Below are 20772 nucleotides of genomic sequence, written 5' to 3' on the forward strand. Positions count from 1 at the left end.
GATAATTGCAGTGTACTCAATATACGTTATACCCCTGCTACACTAGCGTCCGAATGTCGTTTGAACCAAATGTCATTTGACTCAAATGCCAAGTTGTGCTGCTACACTTTGTTTTGAAATGTCATTCGGCTCAAATGACATTCGCGCCAAATGAGCACACAGAGAGACATTTGGGATTTCAAATGCCATTGCTAGCACTCTCGCACGCAGCGTCTTCGATCGGAAATAAAAAGCACAATACTTCCGTACGTAAAACGAACAAAATATTTTTGTTTGTGGAACTTTGTTCATTGTTCATTTACTGAAAATATGAAATGAACATATTTAATTTTTACGCTCTCAAAACCAGTGGGTCAGTTGCAAAAAAAAAAAAACAACAACTACGCAAACAGCCACAACATTAGAGTCAAAACTGGTGTGTCTTCTAATTTGATATCATTTTACTGCCATAGACTGCTCCTAAATTTGATTGTTGTATTATTGTACGAAAACGGAACGGGGTGACAACAGCGCCCCTGCAGCACGGCGAGCAATTGTGAAAGCTCCTTAATGCCATCGAAATCGGTGTGTAGCACGGCGGATTCTGAATGGCATTCGAAGCACCCGATTTGAGTCAAATGTCATTTTGTTCAAATGACATTTGGACCCTAGTGTAGCCGGGGTATTATACCTGTTGCAATACTGGCACAGCCCGGTACAGCCGGGTACTAGCGCTACTAGGATAATGGCGCAGTATTGCGCAAGACTGGGAGCTTGGTGCGCCGGGCGAGGCAGGAATGGTGCCTATGCGTTGGTTATAAAGGACGGTCATGTTGTCCGTCACAATTAAAGGTATAAAATTGTTCACCATGTACTATACGTCACTGAACGCTACGGAGTTCGCAGATGTTTGAACTAAACAAAAGAGGAAATAGCATTCGCACATCCTCATGGAAGTGGCCCACTCTCTTCCCTGGGAAGACGAAAGCACAGAAACAGACTGTCGCAGTTTTAGGCTTCTCATGGGAGACTCTATGAGTCTTTTTTGTAGCGTACTGAACTGGCGACTCAAGAGAAATAAGGGCTCAAGGCATTGAATTTCGCGGCACAAGCGGCACATCTGGTGGCCCCACCACGGAGGGTCGTCAGATGTGCCAGGTGTGGGATTTAGGGAGGCGACACCGCAACGGAAAGGGGCAAGGAAACTTCACGTGAGCGAGTTTGACAGAAACTTCTTTCCTGGCAAAACCTGGGGACGCGTTACACCCATGATCAGTAGCATTGTAGGCCAACAGGTATTGACGACTCGTATAATCAAGAGGAAGAAGGGTCTCCATAGAAGGCAATAAGGCTAACGTCATTCCAGCCATGCCCTTACTAAAAGATAATCTCCCCTTTCCGGGAATCCAAACAAGGCGTACATCCTGCACATGCGTGTGGACGCGGAAATATGAAGTTTCTAGCACAGGAAGGCGTTCCAGAGAAAGAGCAGCGGCAGTCCTTTAAGAGTCCTTAAAGGAATTGCCAGAGACGGCGCTGTCAGGGTGCGAAACGCTGAAGAGGAGAGCTAAAATACTGCAGTGAATGTGAAAATGTAATCCAGTGAGCGCAACGAAAAAAAAAAAAAAAAAGCAGTGGCTTAGCTCGGCTATGCCAGGAAATACATAGCGTGAGCTAAGGTTCAGCTGGTTATTTTTAGCTTTCCTGGTTGTATGGTGGCTAGAAGAGCCCCCATATGGTTGTCTAAGATTAGCTGATTTTCGTGCTTACTGCTGCTAAAACGATTTTTAATCCAATCCAATCCAATGCAACGCAATGCAATTCAGTCCAATCCAATCCAGTCGCGGCGTCGGTGGCTCCGGCGCGCCAGCTGTGCGCCGTGAAACGGCACTGTCCTCGCGCATGCGCAGCACGGCTATCCAGGAGCCACGCGAAACTGCTCAACCTTGGCCATGTAGCTCACGCTACAAAAGATCACCTCAAATCGGGCGTCTAGATAGCCACTTCTACTATCTATTCTTTCGCGAATCGTCGGTTGCAACACCACGCGGGATGGATATTCGGAATGGTCAGCTACGAGAATGCTATTAATATCTTTGGCGGAAGAACCTGAGCATTTTTCGGGAAAGTTTCGTCGAACGTTATCTCTACAGCTGGGGGTGGAACACTCAAAACAGGAACCTTAATTTTTAAAACAATCCATGTCGTCGTCATCGTATTCGTCAACGCCGAAGATTGGCCAGGAAGCAATGGTAAAACGACGGAGGAAAGAAAAGGTTAGGTAACGCCCCTGACTATTTCCGTGCATAAATGTGGCGGAAGTCGAGAGATTTTTACCGGCCAGGGAAATATGACAAAAATTTGCCGCGTATCTACTTGCTCCGCTGCAAATGACGTCGAAAGGCGATAGCATTTCGGCCGCCCCTGCCCCGTAACTCCCTTTCCTTTCTTCCTTCATCCTACCGCTCACCCTCTTTTCTCCCCCTCTCAATATTCTTGCCACGGCCCATCTCCTCTCCTGCCTTCGCTACCCTTAACTCAATCCTACATTTCCCGTCCCTTTCTCTTCCGTCTCCTCCAACCCTCTGCCTCCACAACCCCTACTCTTCCCTACTATCCTCCAATACCCTCCTGGTACTCTACTCCCGTCCTCTCTCCCTCCTCGCAATTGACTCCTTTCGGTCCCCTCTCCTCTCTACACCCCCAATTTACCCTTTCCCTCAATGTCTATCTTCCACCTTTCCTCCCCTCATGCATTTCTACTCCTCTTCCCTTCTCCTCATTCTACTACCCATCTTCTCTCCCTCCTCGCAATTGACTCCTTTTGGTTCCCTCTCCTCTCCCCTTCACTCCCCCATTCTCCCCTTCACCTCATATTCTCTCTCCCACCTTTCCTCCCCTCATGTATTTCTACTCTCTCCTCTTCCCTTCACCTCCTTCTTCACTCCAATTCCTCTTCCCCTCCTATTTTCTCCATAATCAACTCCCTAGGGAGCCTGCCCTTTCCACTCTCTACGTCCTCCCGCGTCTCATCCCCCTCCTCTCCTCTCCTTACATCCTCGCCCTCTTTCAATTCCCTTAACCACATCCAGCGCTACATAGGTCATCCAGGTTAAAACATGCGATGTCCAAAATGAGGCCATTGTGCAAAGTGTGAGCGTGAACAGCGGTTTCTTCAGGAAAATGTTTTAAGGGCGCTCATTTATTGTAACACCTTGTATGCATGCGCGAGAAACGTTTTATTCATCAGACAGATGCATTATAAAATCGGTAGCAGACAAGCAGGCACGTAACTACATCAACAGAATGCAAAGTGTGTCATTCTCACGGCTTTCCATGTAAAGTCGGCTCCGCTAAAACACTGTTTGAACCTCATCGGAGACCCCTATTATTTACGATGCTGCCGCTGCGTAAAAGACACCGGTTAAAAGCGCTGCGAGCAGGGCTCTTCCAATGAACGAACCTAGCATCAAGGCATCACAACTGCCTGCAACATGAGTCGCTTGCTAAGGTGTGATGGGTCACGCTTTCAGTCCAGTTTCGTTCGAAGCGGCCATTGGTGCTGCCACGATCGACCGGAATTTCTTTCCCCGACAACGCGACGGACACGCAGGTCGCTTCGCAGGTTCACTCCGACGATTCCGGACTCCGGAGGGGGCCGAACGGCCGCTCTGTGGCGGTTCTTGCGCGCTGAACGGAGGGCGGTAAGTGGAAGCGCCGCTCTGGCTCGGGGTTTTCGAAGTCGTGCCTCCGCTCCTCGTACCCATCATCTGTGACCAGCTGTTGGATTGTCCCAGGCGCCGTCGAGTTCGGCGGTGTTGTCTGAGTCGATTGCTCCGGTTCGGTCAATCGGGTCGTCGGTGATGCTTCGGAGATCTCCAGCGGGTACACATCGAGGAAGACCATGAGTAGGAGCACCGCGAAGAGCGCTGCGACCACCATTATCGTGACGATGGCTAAGGGCACGGGATGGAGAAGGTCGGCGCAGCAGCCCGGCGATTCCACGGCCTCCTCTGGGGGTGGAGACTGGGCCGGGGGCACAAGGGGCAGTACAATGGTCGCCGGTTGGGCGTGGATGTTGCCGACGGCGTTGCGGTCGTAATAGGGCGCATTCGCAGCCTTCCACGCTGGAGACGAGCCGGGGGTGGGCAGTTGCCAAGCCACATGAGGTTGCTGTGGCCCGACCGGTGCTGGAGGGAGGCCGGCATTGCCGACAAAAAGACGATAGTTGTTCGGGTCGTCTGGCAACGACGTGACCGGTTGTGGCCTTGTCCAGGCGGCCGCTGCTTGGGTGATCGGCGGCCGTTCGATGCTCGCTGTCGGGACGGTCGGTCCCGGTGTCGAGGCGCCGGAAGACACCATCTGCTGACCGCCTCCTGGTGGCCTGAGTTGGCCCGTCGTCGACGGCAGTATCGGCCGCAAGCTCGCAGCTCCTTGAGCCGTAGGCGAAGCGAGGGCGGGTTGCGTTTGTTGCTTGCTTGCCGGGGACGGCTTTGCAACGGTGGCTGGCGCTGGCGCGACCGCCGCATCCGCAGGTTTCTCCCCTTTGTCGGCGAACCGGATGGACATGCGGCGTTTCGCAGGTTTCCCTTGATGGCCCTTGCCAGACTTGAGGATGCCGCCTGCAATTTGCGCTTCCGGTGGGGTGGACGATTCATTTTCCGTGGCGGCGGTGCCGGTTTCTGTGTCATTCTCTTTGGCTGCCATCCTCTTCTCTTCTACTGCTTTGTCTTCTTTGAACGCTGCCTAAAAGGGTGGCACCCCGAAATGGCACGAGGGAGGATGACACGCTTCTAAAGGGACAAACAGAAATAAAGGAAACGTGTAAACGTAAACTGCAAGTAAACAATTTAACAATGAACAGAAGTAACTTTCACGTAAAATGTTTTTCTATACTGCAAAAGCTAGTGAAAAGTAAGGCATATTCGGAATCATTGGGTATGTGATAATATGGTGAATGCTGACTTCCCATGGGATAAACGAATATAAAGTGCATTCATAGTTAGAACTACGCTCACAAAGGTAGCAGACGAGGTTAATAAGTGTAATGACCAAAATGTTATTTTACGCTTCTTGATCCAGACATTGAATGTGTTTTTGTCTGTTTCTTTTCTTCTTTCTTTGACGGAAACGGAAGCTTTCTGGTACAACGGATGAAGTAATCTCCCTGAAAAAGCCAGGTGCGTGCAGCGACCCACTGACCCTACGAACAGCAAGACAGCGCGAGTTCGCTTGTTGTGCTCTTGTTTTGCTTCAGACGCATAAACCGTTTCAAGATTTACCAACAAATCGCATTTAAAACTACTAGAACACTCTCACAATATAGTCACAAAACAGTAAACTGGAGAACGTCAGAACTGGGAAGCAATTTTGTTGGCCTGTCATATATTGACCCTGACTTTCGAAATATTTTATTTTTACGTCTGTGTTGATCTCTATTTTTCGTTTTCGCTGCCCTTCGCTTTGAATTGTTTTTGTTTTGTTTTTGTTTTTTGGTTTTTCATTTCCTGCCTGTACTTTTAGTTTTCGGGCAATAGCATTACACGAATTAAGCGACGCAGAAAAAGGTACGCCCATCCCTGACACCTCGCGCGCCTAAAAAAAAAAAAGAAATTAGCAGTGGCTTAGCTCGGCTATGCCAGAATATACGCAGCGTGAGCTAGGGTTCAGCTAGTTATTCTTAGCTTTCCTGGTTGTCTAGGATTAGCTTGATTATCATGCTTGCTGCTGCTTCAATGACACACACGGTATACGCATTATAAGTGTCAAGCGGCTCCGGCGCAGCGTCACCAATCGCCCCAGAGCTAAGCTGGTTCCACAGGCGCACGCCGGTGTTGCTGCGACGCACGAGCCATCGGTTCCACAACCGGCCACCCCTCGCATGATCATCAAGTGGACCAGGCCGCCACGTGCGGAACGGAGGTCGGCGAAGACGCTGGGCGCGTGGGGTGTGTGAGAGACGCCGGGAAGCGAGGAATGTTCTGTGTGCCGTGTGACGCCACTGCTCCTCGCGCATGCGCAGCACGGCTCTCCAGGAGCCCCGCGAAACTGCTCAACCTCGGCCAGTGTAGCTCACGCTACAAAAGGATGTCGAGCGCGTTCAGTTTCCTCAAGGATGGAAAACATGCAGCAGTGTTTAACCGCAATTAAACGCGACGATAAGTTGCGTCGGGTGCTTAACGCGTCATAAACGGTAGCAAGTTACGCTAACGGGTACCCCTAAAAGTGCGTTTCAGAGTTGTGCAAGTACATTCTGAGGCGCTCGACCTCAGACCCCGAGGAGGCCCCCAATGACCGAGGACAGCCACACCGACGCCAACGCTGCCCAGAACCAAACAACCCCTTTAACCTTTTTCTTAAGATATCGGCCCAATTCATAGGCGTCCAAGGCATCATAGGTGCACTAGATGTGCATTTGCATCCTCCTTGTAATGACGATGATGGTGACATAAATAATTTATATTCAACCATGTTTTGTTCTCTCAAAACAATGTGCCCGCCCGCGTGTGCAAAGAAGCATTACCCCTCATGTCTCAATTCCCACACTACAGATAATGCATGTCCACCTTAGTTTTAACTTTTCACCTTTCGCACAGGTACGCAAATTGAGGTAATGCGCTCGAAACTCCTCACTCAAGATTGTCTCTTTCACCCACAGAACCAATTCTTCCAATTCTTTTTCCGTGTTCTCCCCTCCAAAAAATATAAAAAAGAATAAACTGGGGAACAACACCCGCTCCAGCAACGCTGTCGCAGGTTTTCAGGCAATTAAAAATAAATGAACAGCTAATAACCCGAACATACGTTTTGCTGAAACAGCCAATTAACGGAATGCAAAAATAAATAGCCACACATACTGGTTCGCTTTCAGCAAGTTCATAGCAGTTCGTGCAGTTCGTATACCCACATGGTTACGCACGTCCACGCGCGTACATAACGCGCACATGAACATGCGCCATACCAAAATAGCGTAGAGCATGCCACCAGAACACGAGAGGGGTCACTGGACATGCTCTCTTGACAGCCCCGTCTACTCCCAAACAGAGCACATATCAATGTTTCACACCTAATCTTTTGAACAACCCCGCCCTCGCACCTTCTCTCTCCTTTCCTAGCCAGATTATGGCGGCAATTACAAATCCTCTCCAGATAGGTTTTCTACCACACCTTCCCCACATTATATATACGTACCCATACATCCCGGCTTGGGGCGCACGAGACACGGCGCCAGGAGCCAAGTGGAAACACCTATTTTTACCCCTCCCTCCCACTGTCTGGCTGGAGGTGACCGCGGAGCTCATCACCCGAGCTACAGCCCCTGACCGGTACAAGGCCCGGGATAACCTGGTCCGCCTGCCCACCTAAGGGACACTCAACATGACTGGTCCTCTGCAGTTTCCCTCTCTCACTCTCCCCTCTCTCTCTCTCTCTCTCTCTCTCTCTCTCTCTCTCTCTCTCTCTCTCTCTCTCTCTCTCTCTCTCTCTCTCTCTCTCTCTCTCTCTCTCTCTCTCCTTTCCCTCCTTCAGGGAACGTATTCATCAAGGTATTTTGGGCAAATTCGTACTCGCTGTGCATGGTGACGTATATATGGGGCGACCCGGATGATACTGGTCGCTGAAAAATTGTTCCAGCATCTTGTCGGGCATTATTCCCGGAGACCTCTTGCCGCGATGCTGTCATTACCTGTTTCTGGTTGACCATTGGGCTGAAGAAAGAAAAAAAAATGTCTGAATATCTAATCGTCTACATATCTAAAAATCTTTATCCAATCTGTGCAGTCCCTTGACGCAGCAATACGTTTGTACAAGGAGGCTTAAAACGGGCCACTTAAAATCGGCTCAATACTCGAACCAATACGCCTTCCGTAGTTGTGGATACAAGTCCCGCCGTTAAAACTAACAAAAGTAGACGAAGGGAAGGATAAACGTGTAAAAATTCTGTGAAGTTGTCCGTAGGTCAGGAAGTCGAGACTTGGGAGCGACCCAACGGCAGCGTTAGCCCCAAAAATGGTTTTCACTGTCACTTGCTCGTAGCTTTCTTTTTGCAACAGTCAAGGAGGCGGGGGGGCTTTGCTTGCCATTTTCAGACGGAATCAATGACCCATATGTGCTCCTTTGTTGTCTCCAAAAAGTTTCGAAATCGCAGCTCGCACTGAGCCGAGTGTTTTCTTTGTGAGTCGTGATTACGGCTTTCTATTATCTCTCATCTGTTAGCAGGGTCGTTTGTCGCCTCGGCGGAATATTTCTTGAAGAAAGGCAAATAGCAAAGTCGCTTGGTCGACGACAGCAGCTGCACACGCGGTTGAACCGTGCTGACTTAAGGACAACAAGTCCACAGGAGACTCGTCTGATTTTATCCGGTGTCGACGAGGGCGATGCGATACCAATTGTTTTGAAAGGCTCGGAACACTAATCTGCTCAGTCAACCCTTTAACCAGCTACGCTCTGAGATAGCTGCTTGTTTGTTTGGTCGGGGCAAGGCAGGCTGGTCGGTAAACAGTTCTTGGAAGACTGCGCGCGAGTGTGGTTGGTGTCCTTGTTCTGCAATAGCGAACGGACTCGCAACCTGAATCGCTGGCCGGCAGTCACGCGGACAGGATTAATTGTTACTAACAGAACGTGGTTGCTTAACAAATGCGGCTCTGGGATTGAATTGAAATTGCTAACACAAACCTCAGTTCACCGACATGCCGTTTAAATGAATGAGTGCAGTTTGCGACCGTAAACACGGGAGTTTAACAATTCAGGAAATATAAGAGTTTGTAAAGATTCCTCCTACTGCTGTTCGAGCAGAGAACAGTCGTTGACCTTGACCTCGCATCTAAGCCATCTTGTAGTGAGACCCTACGGTGGCTGAGGGAGCGGTGTTTCAAATAAAAAATGGTGGGGAACGAAAAATGGAAGAGGCTTGATCGTGCTGCCATATGATAACAAGCACGGAAGGTGCTGTGTTCGACATAAACTCATTTGCCTAAACTTAATTTTCTGGTGATAATCCTTCTGAAGAAATCCGGAAGTTGTAGGATAGCTTCGTGGCCAATCCCTTAAAGAAGACGCGTGTCCTCTCACAGCTGATACGGCTATTGAGGTCGCGCAATTTCTCAACAAGGACTGGTACTGCGGTCAAAGCTCACGTCTGGTATAAATTAACCACCTCTTTCTATTTCGGCTCATCCCCTATGCAACCACTTGTTATTTCCTATATAGAAGAAACCTTTCATAGCTATCCGTGGTACGCCCTTGGGGGACACGTGCATTGTTATAGCAAATGCTGATAGTTCCACTTATGAGGTTGCGATCGCTGATCATTGTCGTCGCCGTAGAGAGAGGTGATAAGGGCCTATTTATAGATTCAAATGTTCAAAGGAGTTTATTGGAAAGCGAGCAATAATAAAGTATGACGGAAGAAAATTAAAAAAAAAACGATTGATAAAACAGTTAGATGACCTTACGGCTTGAGGACACAATCCAATCCGCTCCATGATTCAATCCGGAAGCAGCCAGAAAACCCCGCATAATCACATTTGTCAGTACCGAGCCAGAATGAGCTCAAAAAATTATCACATAAAGAAACCATTACAGAAACAACTCAGGATGTAACTGAGGAGTAACCGCAAAGCTATGCGAATGCCACATTCGAATTAAAATAACAAAGAACAATATACGCCCACCCGCCTATGCTGTCACTAAATTTCGCATGAAAACCGCAGTAAGAAAATAAATACGCCACAAATGCGTTCAGGCTTTTTTTTGTGTGTGTGTGCCGAAACAGCACTGTACCAAATCATCCAGTTCAAGAAGCTTTGTATCAAAGAGACTGATGGAAAGCAGTTGCACGCAAGGCAATTACGCGCCCCTTCGGAGAATGATTTGTAGGTGAAATAGACGTCAAAACGTTCCTTCCACAGTAACAGCTGGCCAGACGTGACCGTCTCCAGGTTCTTGCTTTTTCTTTGTTACGCATGCAGAACACTAACTCGTTATCTGGTTTCGCTTAGTACTTCGGGTATCTGCTGCTTCTTTTGTTATTTTCCAGCTGCGATGAGATGCATGCACGTAGTAACGGGCTTGTACAAACCGCCGCGCCTGACACTGGCGGGAGACACAGAGAGAGAGAGAGAGCGAGAGAGAGAGAAACGTTTTATTCCTGGCCAGGCTTGGTAGGAACGGTAGAGCTGTGGGCCCGAAGTCCTGTCGAGCAGAGCGTACTGGGACTGGGCGTCCGAGCGCGCGGGTGAAGGCAGCCAGGCGTCGTGGGGGTTGAAACACACTCCCTCCCCACTAGAGCCATCCTAGCTCACCCGCATCTCACGTCCCTCGTTCCCACCCCCGCTTCCCCACACTGCGAGGACTAGGAAGATACTCCCCGCTCCAGCTGGCACTGTCATGCCCTACATCCCCTTCCCGTACCCAACCCCCTGACCCTGCCGGCCTCACCCCTGTTCCACGTACCCCCCCGGGCATGTTCTGCTACAGAGGAAATTCTAGGAAACTTCTTCCTGGCCCTTGGTTACCGATAGCTGGGTTCGGATTTCCTGTTCGCATTGCTTATTACAAGCAGAAAACTTGCTAAAGAAGAAACACAAAAGAAGAAACAGTGCGGTGCGTAGCAGAGCGTCTGATAGTAAATGGAAGCATCCCTCAACGTGAATAATTCGGAGGAAGCAGATCTGTGCGCGCATTTCATTAGCGAAAAGCGGGACGATGATGAAGAAGAAGAAGCACGCAGGGCGCACGCTAGACGTCAACTGAAATTCTACTTCGCAACGTGAAATATATAAGATAAAATGAAACAACACCTTTTTTCGCGTCACACCTACTCACCAACCAACACACACCAAGCTATGTATCGCGCATGCGCCCTCATAAAAAGCATAACTCATTTTCTGTGCAGTAATCGAATGCGGGCTCGCACAATTGTCTACTTCCCTGTAGGTATGATAGGACTCGTGAATTCCTGGTGTGGTCGCGTCCACATCCTAACTCATGTGTGTCATCAAACATGGGACGCATCCAGGACACCGCTGACAATGGTCGACCATGTGGCCCGACGAGTCATTTCAGTCAGTTAATAACCAACTAGCTCAACTTTCTACCTTGATATGTGCAATGCCCATACAAGCAGGTTACATAGTTACATACATAGTGGCTCGTTACATTACATACATAGCAGGTTACATACATAGTGGCTCGTTTCTTTTCTTAATTTTTTTTTGCATTGTCTTGCTCCCGCAGGGAAAATTTTCCGTCCTGCCACGAAGTGCATCTATACTGCAGGGGACCCCGAAGGGAACATGCATTGTTTACTTTTGAAGGAAAGCCACAAGGATAGAGATTTCTGACGATTCTGCCAAAGCGCCAGTCAGTCCATTTGGGCACTCCCCGCTCCCACCTATCAGAAAGTGCGGTAGGGGGTGTCCAAATATGCGACAAGTAAAGATGCCTTTGATTCACTCTTCGGGGAGGCACAAAGAATAATAAGGATAAAAATAATAGTCTACATCCACCTTTAAGCTATATTGTTCCCTAATTCTGGGAGGTTTTGTGCAGCGACGCTATATACACGTGGGCTATGAGATGCGCCGTAGTGGAGGGCTCCGGATTAATTCTGACCACTTGCGGATTTTCAACGTCCACCGAAATCTCGAGACACGGGCGTTTTCGCTTTTCGCCTCCATCGGAAAAGAAGCCACTGTGGCCGGGATCGCACCCTCGTCCTTGGGTGCAGCAGCACAACGCCCTATATAGCCACTGAGCCACCGCGGCGGAGGCACCGAACTTGTTCATTGTTAGTACCGTCGGGTTAAGAGTGCCCTATCGTACTCTCGCTCACAGTGTTTGATTATATATCGCTGATTGATGTTCCTGACCAAATCAGAGTCATTTGGAGCACTGTATGAAAAAAAAAATGCTACGTGTGCCATTGTGCCGACCCAGACACTAACGAAAACAGTTTCGGCCAGAGTGACGTCTTGGCGTCTAATTTTATGGCACTGAGCAGATAATTTTGGCTTGAACCATGATGTTACCATGATTGCAGCTATTCTTCGAGCGGACCTCTCATGGCACTTGACGACGTCGGCTGATCCGACACATCAGTGGCCGTTGGCCCTGTGTGGTCCTTGCTTCCACCATGAACGACCTTTCTAATCCAATGAGACAGCCCAAAGGAGAGTTCCGTTTTTGTATGGACGCGGTGCTGGAAAATACAGCAGTTCCTCGTCCATTGTGCGCATGTGCCACGGCCGCATACCGGGGGCTTGCAAGAGAATGGCCCCGTGTAGGAGACATGCCACTGGTCGGTTGTAAATAATCCATGTACGCAGATCGGAGTAGATAGTATTTCATCTTCGTTTTAAACCTCGTGCTCTGAATTTCCTGCGTCAAAACCGTAGAGCACTCAAGTATTAAGAGTTACTTGGCCACAGTAACGAGTAGAACCAAGGTACTACTCGCTGGTTGAGAGCTAATGCATCTGATTTTTTTTAACAGCCGAGCTGTTTAAAGGAGCCATGAAGAGAAAATACAACTTCGTTTAATTTGAAAGAACTAGGATTCAGTATCTCACTCAGCTCCGTTACAGCCACAAAATATGTTTTTTTAACGAAAAAAAAGCAAGAAGTATTTAAAAACTTTCAAATTTTGCGCCACAGTGACGTGTTATGAGCAAGAATGACGTCATACGGGCCAACAATAAAACATAATTTTCAGTGCGTTAACTGCACGTTAGCATTCAAGTGATGCGGTAAAATGGAACTAGAGGCCCCATTACAGACGTCCAGTCATGTGTCGTCGCGACAGGTCAGTTAGGTGGCCGCCAATCGCACAAACAAGGTTCTGTGACGTCATAGAAAAGTTGCGGGAAATTGGCTAGGGGGTCGCGACTGCTTCACACGTTTTCTTTCATATCTCCGTTATTTTTTCGAAGATTGCGATGATATTGGTATCATTGTAATCGGGACTAAGCAGTCTTTCTAATAAACCCAACTTGTATTTTGTCTTCATGGCTCCTTTAAGCTTGCGCTTGGACCGATGGCGTTCGCGAAAAATACCGCGAAGAAATACCGAGCGCATATGAGCATGCGCCTCGTGAGGAGTGCCGGGTGTTGTCCAGACTTGCGCGTGGGCTTGAGCCACGTGAGAAGCTCGCAAAAAATACCAAGAAAAAAGACCGATTGCGCTCGTGAGCGTGCGCCTCGTGAGCAGCGCCCGGCGTCGGCCAGCTCGACCTTCGAGAACACTCTGTCCACCGTTCGCGGCGTGAGCGTGCTGTTCTCCTCTCCAGTTCACGTGCGTTCGCGCCTGAAGTGACGCCGAGACGCCGAGCTCGCATAGACGCCGAGTTCGCGAAGCCCGTTGCCGCGGGTTCTAGTGCGTGCTAACGCGGTTCACTTTGGGATAGATGTGAAAGCCCGCGGACAAAACGATCCAGGCGTTCCAGTCATGGAGAACTTTAAGCGGCAAGTTCGGAAGTCTATGTGAGGTGCAGGTGCAGCAGCCGGGTCACCGACGAAGGGAGAGGGGCCACCAGCTTTGCTGTTTCTCCAGCCTTGCACCACTACTGCAAGGTGCTCCAATTATTTTGCTTGTGTTGTCCGCGCTGCCGTCACGATATTCTACGTCATGAGATGAGATGCCAGATATTGCGAAAGTAATTTTCTTTAAAACATCGTCAACAAAAATAAAATTTTATCAGTACAGCGGATTGATATACCGGTGAACTGTAAGGAATAAAATTCAGAAAGACGTTTATAACTTCTTGGGTGTACCTGTAGGTGACCGCCTTATGTGTTTATTTTTATGAGTTTATAAACATGGCGAAAAAAGAGCGATAAGAACTGTTTACATACATTTCAGACCATTCCGTTTTCTTTTGTGCGCTCCAACGTAATTTCAGAGCTTTCTTTTTTTTTTTTCAAGGAAGCGAGAAAACAGAGATTTGGTTGAGCAACTCCTTTCCTTCACTCACTTCTTTTGTGAACCTCCTGCGTCCGGTAAGGTAATAAGGTAAATAAATGGGCTGAAAAAGGACTGTAGTCCTCTGTAGCAAACAATACGCCAATCAATTGTGTATTAGCGTGCCGAGAAGCACCCAGATGGCCTTTATGCAGCAACGTAGACATTCAAAGAAATAAGACGCATAAAATATATGCGTGAAGGTGCCATGAAAGAAAAGTAAAAGGTTTGCACATTCTAAAGACTGCATCAGCCAATAACAATGATTCCAATTTTCACTGTACGTATAGACTATATGTACAACTGTACGCATTATTCTAAACGCACTTTACATGGACAAATAACCTTGGTTATTTTATTGTTTTATAGTTCTTATTTCTTTTCGCCAGTGGTGCACATTTGCACTGTTGTAATTATTAAATGGCTTAACGTTATGCATTTTTCGCTGATTTTGGTTCGCGGTTGGTTTTTTTCGCGATTTTTCTATTTGTCTTTACGTAGTTCTTCTCGTGCTTCTTAATTATTGTCTCAATTTTGTGGGAGCGGTGCATAGCATGTACATTTCTAACTTGGTTGGTTCATTTTGATTTTCGTTAATTATTTCATATTTTCTAGCTCTTTCTAGATTTATAAAAATTTTCTTCAACCAATTATCTTCATTTACGATGTTATAACGACTAAATGCCTTAGCTACGCCAATTGCGTGCAAATGATGGGAGTTACACTGTTGGGGCTGTGGAGGCACCTCGGCCTAGAATGTTTACGATTAAAATAAGCGACCGCGGTTGGCACTGGGGCGGCAGCTTTGCGAGCAGCCGCCCTGCTCGGCCGGATGCCAAGCGATGGCGCTGGTAGCGCTGGCGACCCAGCGCGCGATTCCCAGTGCTCCGTTCACTTCGCTCTATCGCAGATGACGCGGCTGTGCCTGCGGCGTTTCCAAAGGTCTTTCGGCGTTCGGCCGCTGCTCTCAAACTGTAGTAATCATGGTGTCGAGCAAAGCAAAAAATGGAACGATTTCGGGGGACCTGAAACGTGTGCCGGTAACGATACAATATAAGGCGTCAGGGCCGCCCGACTATGACGCTTCCCTCGAGATCGTGAGAAGAGTGGCTACTTCGGCGTGTGACGGACTTCGCGAAGATTTGCCTCATCGGACGGGCAGAGGCGCCGGAGAGGCTGGATGCGAGGAGCGCTCACCGGAACAGGCAACCACCAAAGGTGATGCGAATGGTAGCAATTGTCGACGCCTCTGTATTGTGAACCGGGGTTCAGTGTGGTTGAACCTACGCTGGCCTACACGAATGCTTTGCAAGAGTGGAGCTGTCGGTTTTTGAGGTGGTTTTTCATTTGATGTAAGCGTATGTATTGCGCGCCGTGCTGTATGCACGAATTTCTATCGTGCGGCAAATCATCAGTGCTCATGTCTTAGAGCACACAAAGATTTGAGACTGGAAAGTCCCCGTTTAAGCAGATAAAACTTTGAATGGGTGTGGGTGGCCCACGGAATATCTAGCAAGCAAAACGTGATGCTCGTGCCAACAAATGTACGCGTAATTACTTACGGCTCGCGTTACTCGAAGGATGCCTTAGTACAAATGCCGAAATAACCAAACTCTCTGGTCGTGAACCACAAAAAAGCGGAGCAGGCTAAAAATTGTACAACGATACCGAGAATTATCTTATAATGTGGAAGCATCCTTACCCCGCTGTGCGCTTTTACAAATAATTCCTGGCCACGGCGGCCGCTTTTCTGATGGAGGCGAAAAGCAAAAACGCCCAGTGCGTACGAGATTTCGGCGCACATTTAAAAATCCCCAGGTGGTCAAAATTAACCCGGAGCCCTCCACTACGGCGCGCCCCATCGCCTGTGTTGCGTCGGCGCGTTAAACCTTACAATCAATCAATCAATCAATCAAGCTTTCACAAACATCGTTTCGCTGGTGGTATTTTGTGTGTTAACTTGTATTATTTTCGTTTTGAAGTTAATCGTATGAGCGCGGTATCTTCGTGGTCTCGCTTTATTATTGTGAGTTTTTTCATAGCCACATTTGGCAAATAGTTGCCCAATTTGGCGAATTGCCGTAGTTTTTAGCCTGCGTTGGGCAAATGGAGCAACGTTTTGTTTGATCTGGTTATACTTTTTTTTTGTTTTCTTGGCTTATTTTGCACGAATGACGTGTATGTTTTCACTATTATACGATCAAATTTCCTAACTTCGGCAACTGAGCATTTTTGTGCAGATAAAAGGCGCTAGACGGTTGGTGCATTGACAATTTCTTTTCTATTTGATTCCTGTTTTGTTTTGTTCTTATCACACGAGGATTAAATTATTTCGTGTAATTTCGTTGGTCCACTCTAGTTGTTTTTAATGGTTGTATTTTTTGTTGCCTTTCTTCAACAAATAATTTACTTTTTAACTATAATAACGCACATATGTCTTAAATTGGCCAGTTATGTATTTTCGGCAAACACAAGGCAGTGCAGGGGTCGGTGCTTTCAAGGTGAAAGCTTCAAAGGCCCCGTTTTGTGAAAGACCACCATTGTTCGGACAAGAAAATGACCGCCAGTGTAAAGAAAAAGAAACAATCAACCCATACCTGATCATATGACATTTGAACAACGGTATCCACAGTGGCAGCATTTAGCTGCCCGGTGCGCTACCATCCACTGGGCCATCTCCGAACATTTTATTATTACATGGGAGCAACTAAGTGGCTCTCGAATGATCCCTGCAAGAGGGAAGTGAACTATCGTCGCATATAAAACGCCACAAACAAAAAAGGCAACATACCGTATTTTCGAGCGTATAACCCGCCTTTGCATATAACCCGCATTCCCACTTTCCGTCGACGAATAAAAAGTATATGTATAACCCCACGTATTGCCCGCATATTTTATACATAAAAGGGTTGACCAAAGCTTCTACTTAAGCAACATTATACATCTGTTTATGCGAAGGGCTTACCTAGCGGATTACGTAACTAGATGACTTGCCACATACATTTTTTCAGGTTGCCATATTGTTGAGCCGTGTGTGCAAAATAAGCACTGTCAATAGGATAACAGTGGCTTAGTCGCTATTACTGCTGTAGGGGCATCACGGCCCAACGCGTATTGCGGAGAAGCTGCACCAAAGAAAATACCTCGCGTGTAATCCGCACCTCTACTTCACCCCTGAAATTTTCACGTTTTGGGTGCGGCTTATACGCGTGAAAATACGGCCCTACAAAAAAGCCCAAGCTACAGCAATAGTCACATCACCTTAAAATTGAAACACTGAAAACAGTACAAAGCACCACTTGTGTGTCCATGGATACTGCGCATTGGGCAAACTCCTCTTGAAACAGGCTTTTCGTTGAGCGCGCAGGCTCAGCATGTTGTTCCTCATGCTAGCTCGCCATATACGCCTCGAGCTTCGCTATCGCTGCGCCGCCTGCCACCGCTTCTCCGCGGCGCGTACGGGATGACCGCTGCGCAGCTGGTAGTGGCTCATGGAGTGTTTTGGTTCTCTTTCGCTTCTTTTTGCCTTTCCGCGCCCTAAACAACTTGTTACGGCCACGTCTCTAAGAAAATAGTACGTTCAGGGCACTTCAAAAACAGCTGCGTCCTGATAGAGTGCTCGAACGTCAACAAGAGCTATGCGGGGACTCGGTACTGCGCGCTTCTTGGCCGCTCTTACGGGCGTCGGCGACGGCAGCAGCATACACCCACTATCACCTACGAATACGTCAGGCGCAAGTGAATTCTATTGTCGCCTCATTTGGACCTGATACTAGAGGTTGGTTTCGTTTTGCAGCGCGGTCAACGAATGCGGCTTTGTTTCGAATATATACGTCGTAGAAAATATGATTCGGGGATGTTATTACCTAATACCTGACAATAACTTGTGCCTGTTACAGAAATAGAGGCCACGCGAACATGCTAAGTATACTCCAAGTCTGTGTGTCTTTAAATACGTGCCCACTCCCGCCTGATAGCATGGACCAAGGAGAGTTAATGAAACCACAGAAAAATGAGTGGTCTGCCAAGTCCGGAAGCAATATAATAGCTCGTACGGGAATGAAAAAAAAATGCGAAATGCAATAATATTTTACAAGACAGAGGGGGCGGGGGGGGGGGGGGCAGAGGGGGCACTTAACTATTGTTGTGTACAAATGCGGAGCGAAATCACGGAATGACCCCTTTAGTTATCACACACACAAGCTGCGCGTTCACTTCTACTTTGTTTTTCGAGTTCAACGAACAGCTGATCACTCGGTGGACATATTTTTTGAAGTATACAGTAAGTTCACAAGCGTTGAAAGGCGTCGTTGGAAGGGTGTGATATCTGATAAGGCCCTCTGATTTCACTTTTGTGCTAGATTCTGCAGTCTCCCTGTATCATATGACGATGTTTCGAGGAAGCGTTTAGCCGCGGACGCGGATATAAGCGGAGGATATATGTAGCAGATTATGAATATTTGCGAGGGCTCATCTCGCGACAAGGCGATCCAGCAGGGAATTCTTTGTGGAGGGTTGACTCCCGCATATAATTTTGCATTATCCATCGTACCTATTGTGTAGAATGTCCGTGAAATTTACGTCACATTGGCTTGTTCAGGGTAGGGATCAATATCTGAGATATGAAGCGCAACTGGCGTGCTGTCAGGTATGAGTGTTCCGCTTAGTCCGCTAGATTATGTAAGCACAGGAAACAGATTTACATCGTAGGGTATAGCCGTACCGCAGTGTTGCGGAATGGGCATCCCCATTCCATTCCAATTCCATTCCGAGGAATTCGAACTTGGTGTGATTCCATTCTTTCAATTCCTTGGAATGACAGAAGTGAGCCCATTCCCACTCCTGGAATGGACGGGAAGTTCAATTCCATTCCTTTAATTCCTCAACGTATAAACTGCCTCAGGTGCTCTATCAAGTTACCGAGAAACGTAACATGCATCTGACGTTATCATACGGGTTGAAAACTGCAAAATTATACAAACTGGGTCAGTTGTCACCGAAGTTGTGAGGTGGTAGCAGATTGGTTACATGTCTCGTGCAGAACAACAACCCCGCCCGCCGCGGTGAATCAGTGGCTATATAGCCACTGAGCAACGCCTTATAGTTATAAGGCGTTGCGCTGCTAAGCACAATGTCGCGGGTTCGATTCCTGGCCGCGGCGGTCGCTTTTCTGATGGAAGGGAAAAGCGAAAACGCCCGTGTGTACGAGATTTTGGCGCGCGTTAAAGATCCCCACGTGGTCAAAATTAATCTGCAGCCCTCCACTCCGGCGCGCCTCATAACCTGCGGTGTGTCGGTGGGTTAAACCCTACAATCAATCAACCAGAACAACCCAATGCTAAAAAATTACCCTCCCGTCCTAACGAAAGTAGAGTGCGCTCAACTTAACCGATCGTCAAACCTTCAAACACCCAAACCGACAGCGACGAACGAACCCATGCGACGATTTTTCGCGCACTAACTAAACGCAACTACGAACTATCTCAATGCACACCGTTACGTGGTTTACGAGATGAAGGTATACTATTGTACTCCTTCTTCATGATCGGCCCGTGTGTTGCCTTTAGAACCGTTCATCTTTTCCGATTTTCAAGTAAGCGTTTTGAGACAATGGAAGCCCAGTTTCAGAGGCTGACAGACAGACAGACAGACAGACAGACAGACAGACAGACAGACAGACAGACAGACAGACAGACAGACAGACAGACAGACAGACAGACAGACAGACAGACAGACAGACAGAGAGAGAGAGAGAGAGAGAGAGAGTTAATTTGCGGTCCCCGTTTTCACGCAGGCGCCGTGTGTTATTTCCTTATCAGAGCTTTTCGGTCGAGCAACCGGTCTAAGTGGACATGTATTAGTTTGCTGACAGAATGCGATCGATCCCACTAAAAAGCTTTCGCTTTAAAAAGGAGCAGTGTCACAATGTCCATTTTGCATAATAAGTAGGGGGATCCCATTACTTATTATAGTATTTGCATGTGAGTATGTTTTAATAGTTTGATCTTGCGCGACTAGAGATGGAGCAGCTATTACTTTGACGTTTACTTTTTCCGTTTTGTTGCAGTCTGTGGCGTGCTATCTTTCTAGCTGCTTTGCGTACCGTCATACCAGCGTAATTAGTATGCTGTGGATAACTCACAGGTATGTCGCGCGGAGCTTGCTCACATGTGCCCGCATTCGAAATGCTTACTAGAACGACTTCTGAATTTACAGCATTTTGCACTTATGCTACGTACCAACGTGAGAGATTGGAAGGCAGCGGTACGGAACACCGTCAACAGTTTTCGCATTCCCCGTAGGAAAGTTGCTACCACTTCCACGTTGACCTCCATTGCGCTTGTTTATTGCCCTGGTATTACCTCAGCCCAATCCGTTCAATACAGGACATTGTTTATGACCACCTCATTTACAGTGACAGAACCATATCTTGACGGGAGCCCTGTCAAAATAACGAAGTATGGTGAGGCATTTTGTTTCCATGAACGCTAACCAATACGCACGAAGACTTGATCAAAATTGTGAAATGAGACCTTCCTACCTGAATAGTGCTCCAACTTTCAAGCCGATGACTAAGGCTTCAATAAAAAGGTACATTTGGGCTCAGGAGCAAAGGCCATGTGCACACAAGCACAGCAACCAAACCACGAACAAGTTTTGCACAACTGGAGGAGATGTCCTCACATTCAGATCGAAGCAAAGCACGGTGTCGCACTGCTGAGAGCTGTCAAAACATAAGCAAACAAGAACGCTCTGGAGCAGGAACTGCTAGAAAAAAACGCCCTTTTGCAGCTGTGTCTTCCGCGTTTTCGTATATAATAGCTAATGTAATCGTAT

General features: G+C 47.8%; 1 protein-coding gene across 2 annotated transcripts in view; it reads left to right on the forward strand.

Moving 5' to 3' along the window:
* Positions 1-14798: 14798 nt before the first annotated feature.
* The window catches only part of LOC144175098 (MFS-type transporter SLC18B1-like), a 61213-nt gene continuing 55239 nt past the window's right edge, over positions 14799-20772 (forward strand). The window contains exon 1 of one of the 2 annotated variants that reach the window (XM_077704165.1): positions 14799-15153. In XM_077704165.1, coding sequence (XP_077560291.1) covers positions 14919-15153 — 235 coding nt within the window. In that variant the 5' untranslated portion in view covers positions 14799-14918. The remainder of the gene's footprint in view (positions 15154-20772) is intronic. The other variant, XM_077704166.1, reaches the window with a different exon arrangement.

Source organism: Haemaphysalis longicornis, unplaced genomic scaffold (genome assembly GCF_048455015.1).
Source record: "Haemaphysalis longicornis isolate Haplotype H1 unplaced genomic scaffold, Haemaphysalis longicornis Haplotype H1 scaffold_3, whole genome shotgun sequence".
NCBI classification, from domain to species: Eukaryota; Metazoa; Arthropoda; class Arachnida; order Ixodida; family Ixodidae; genus Haemaphysalis; species Haemaphysalis longicornis.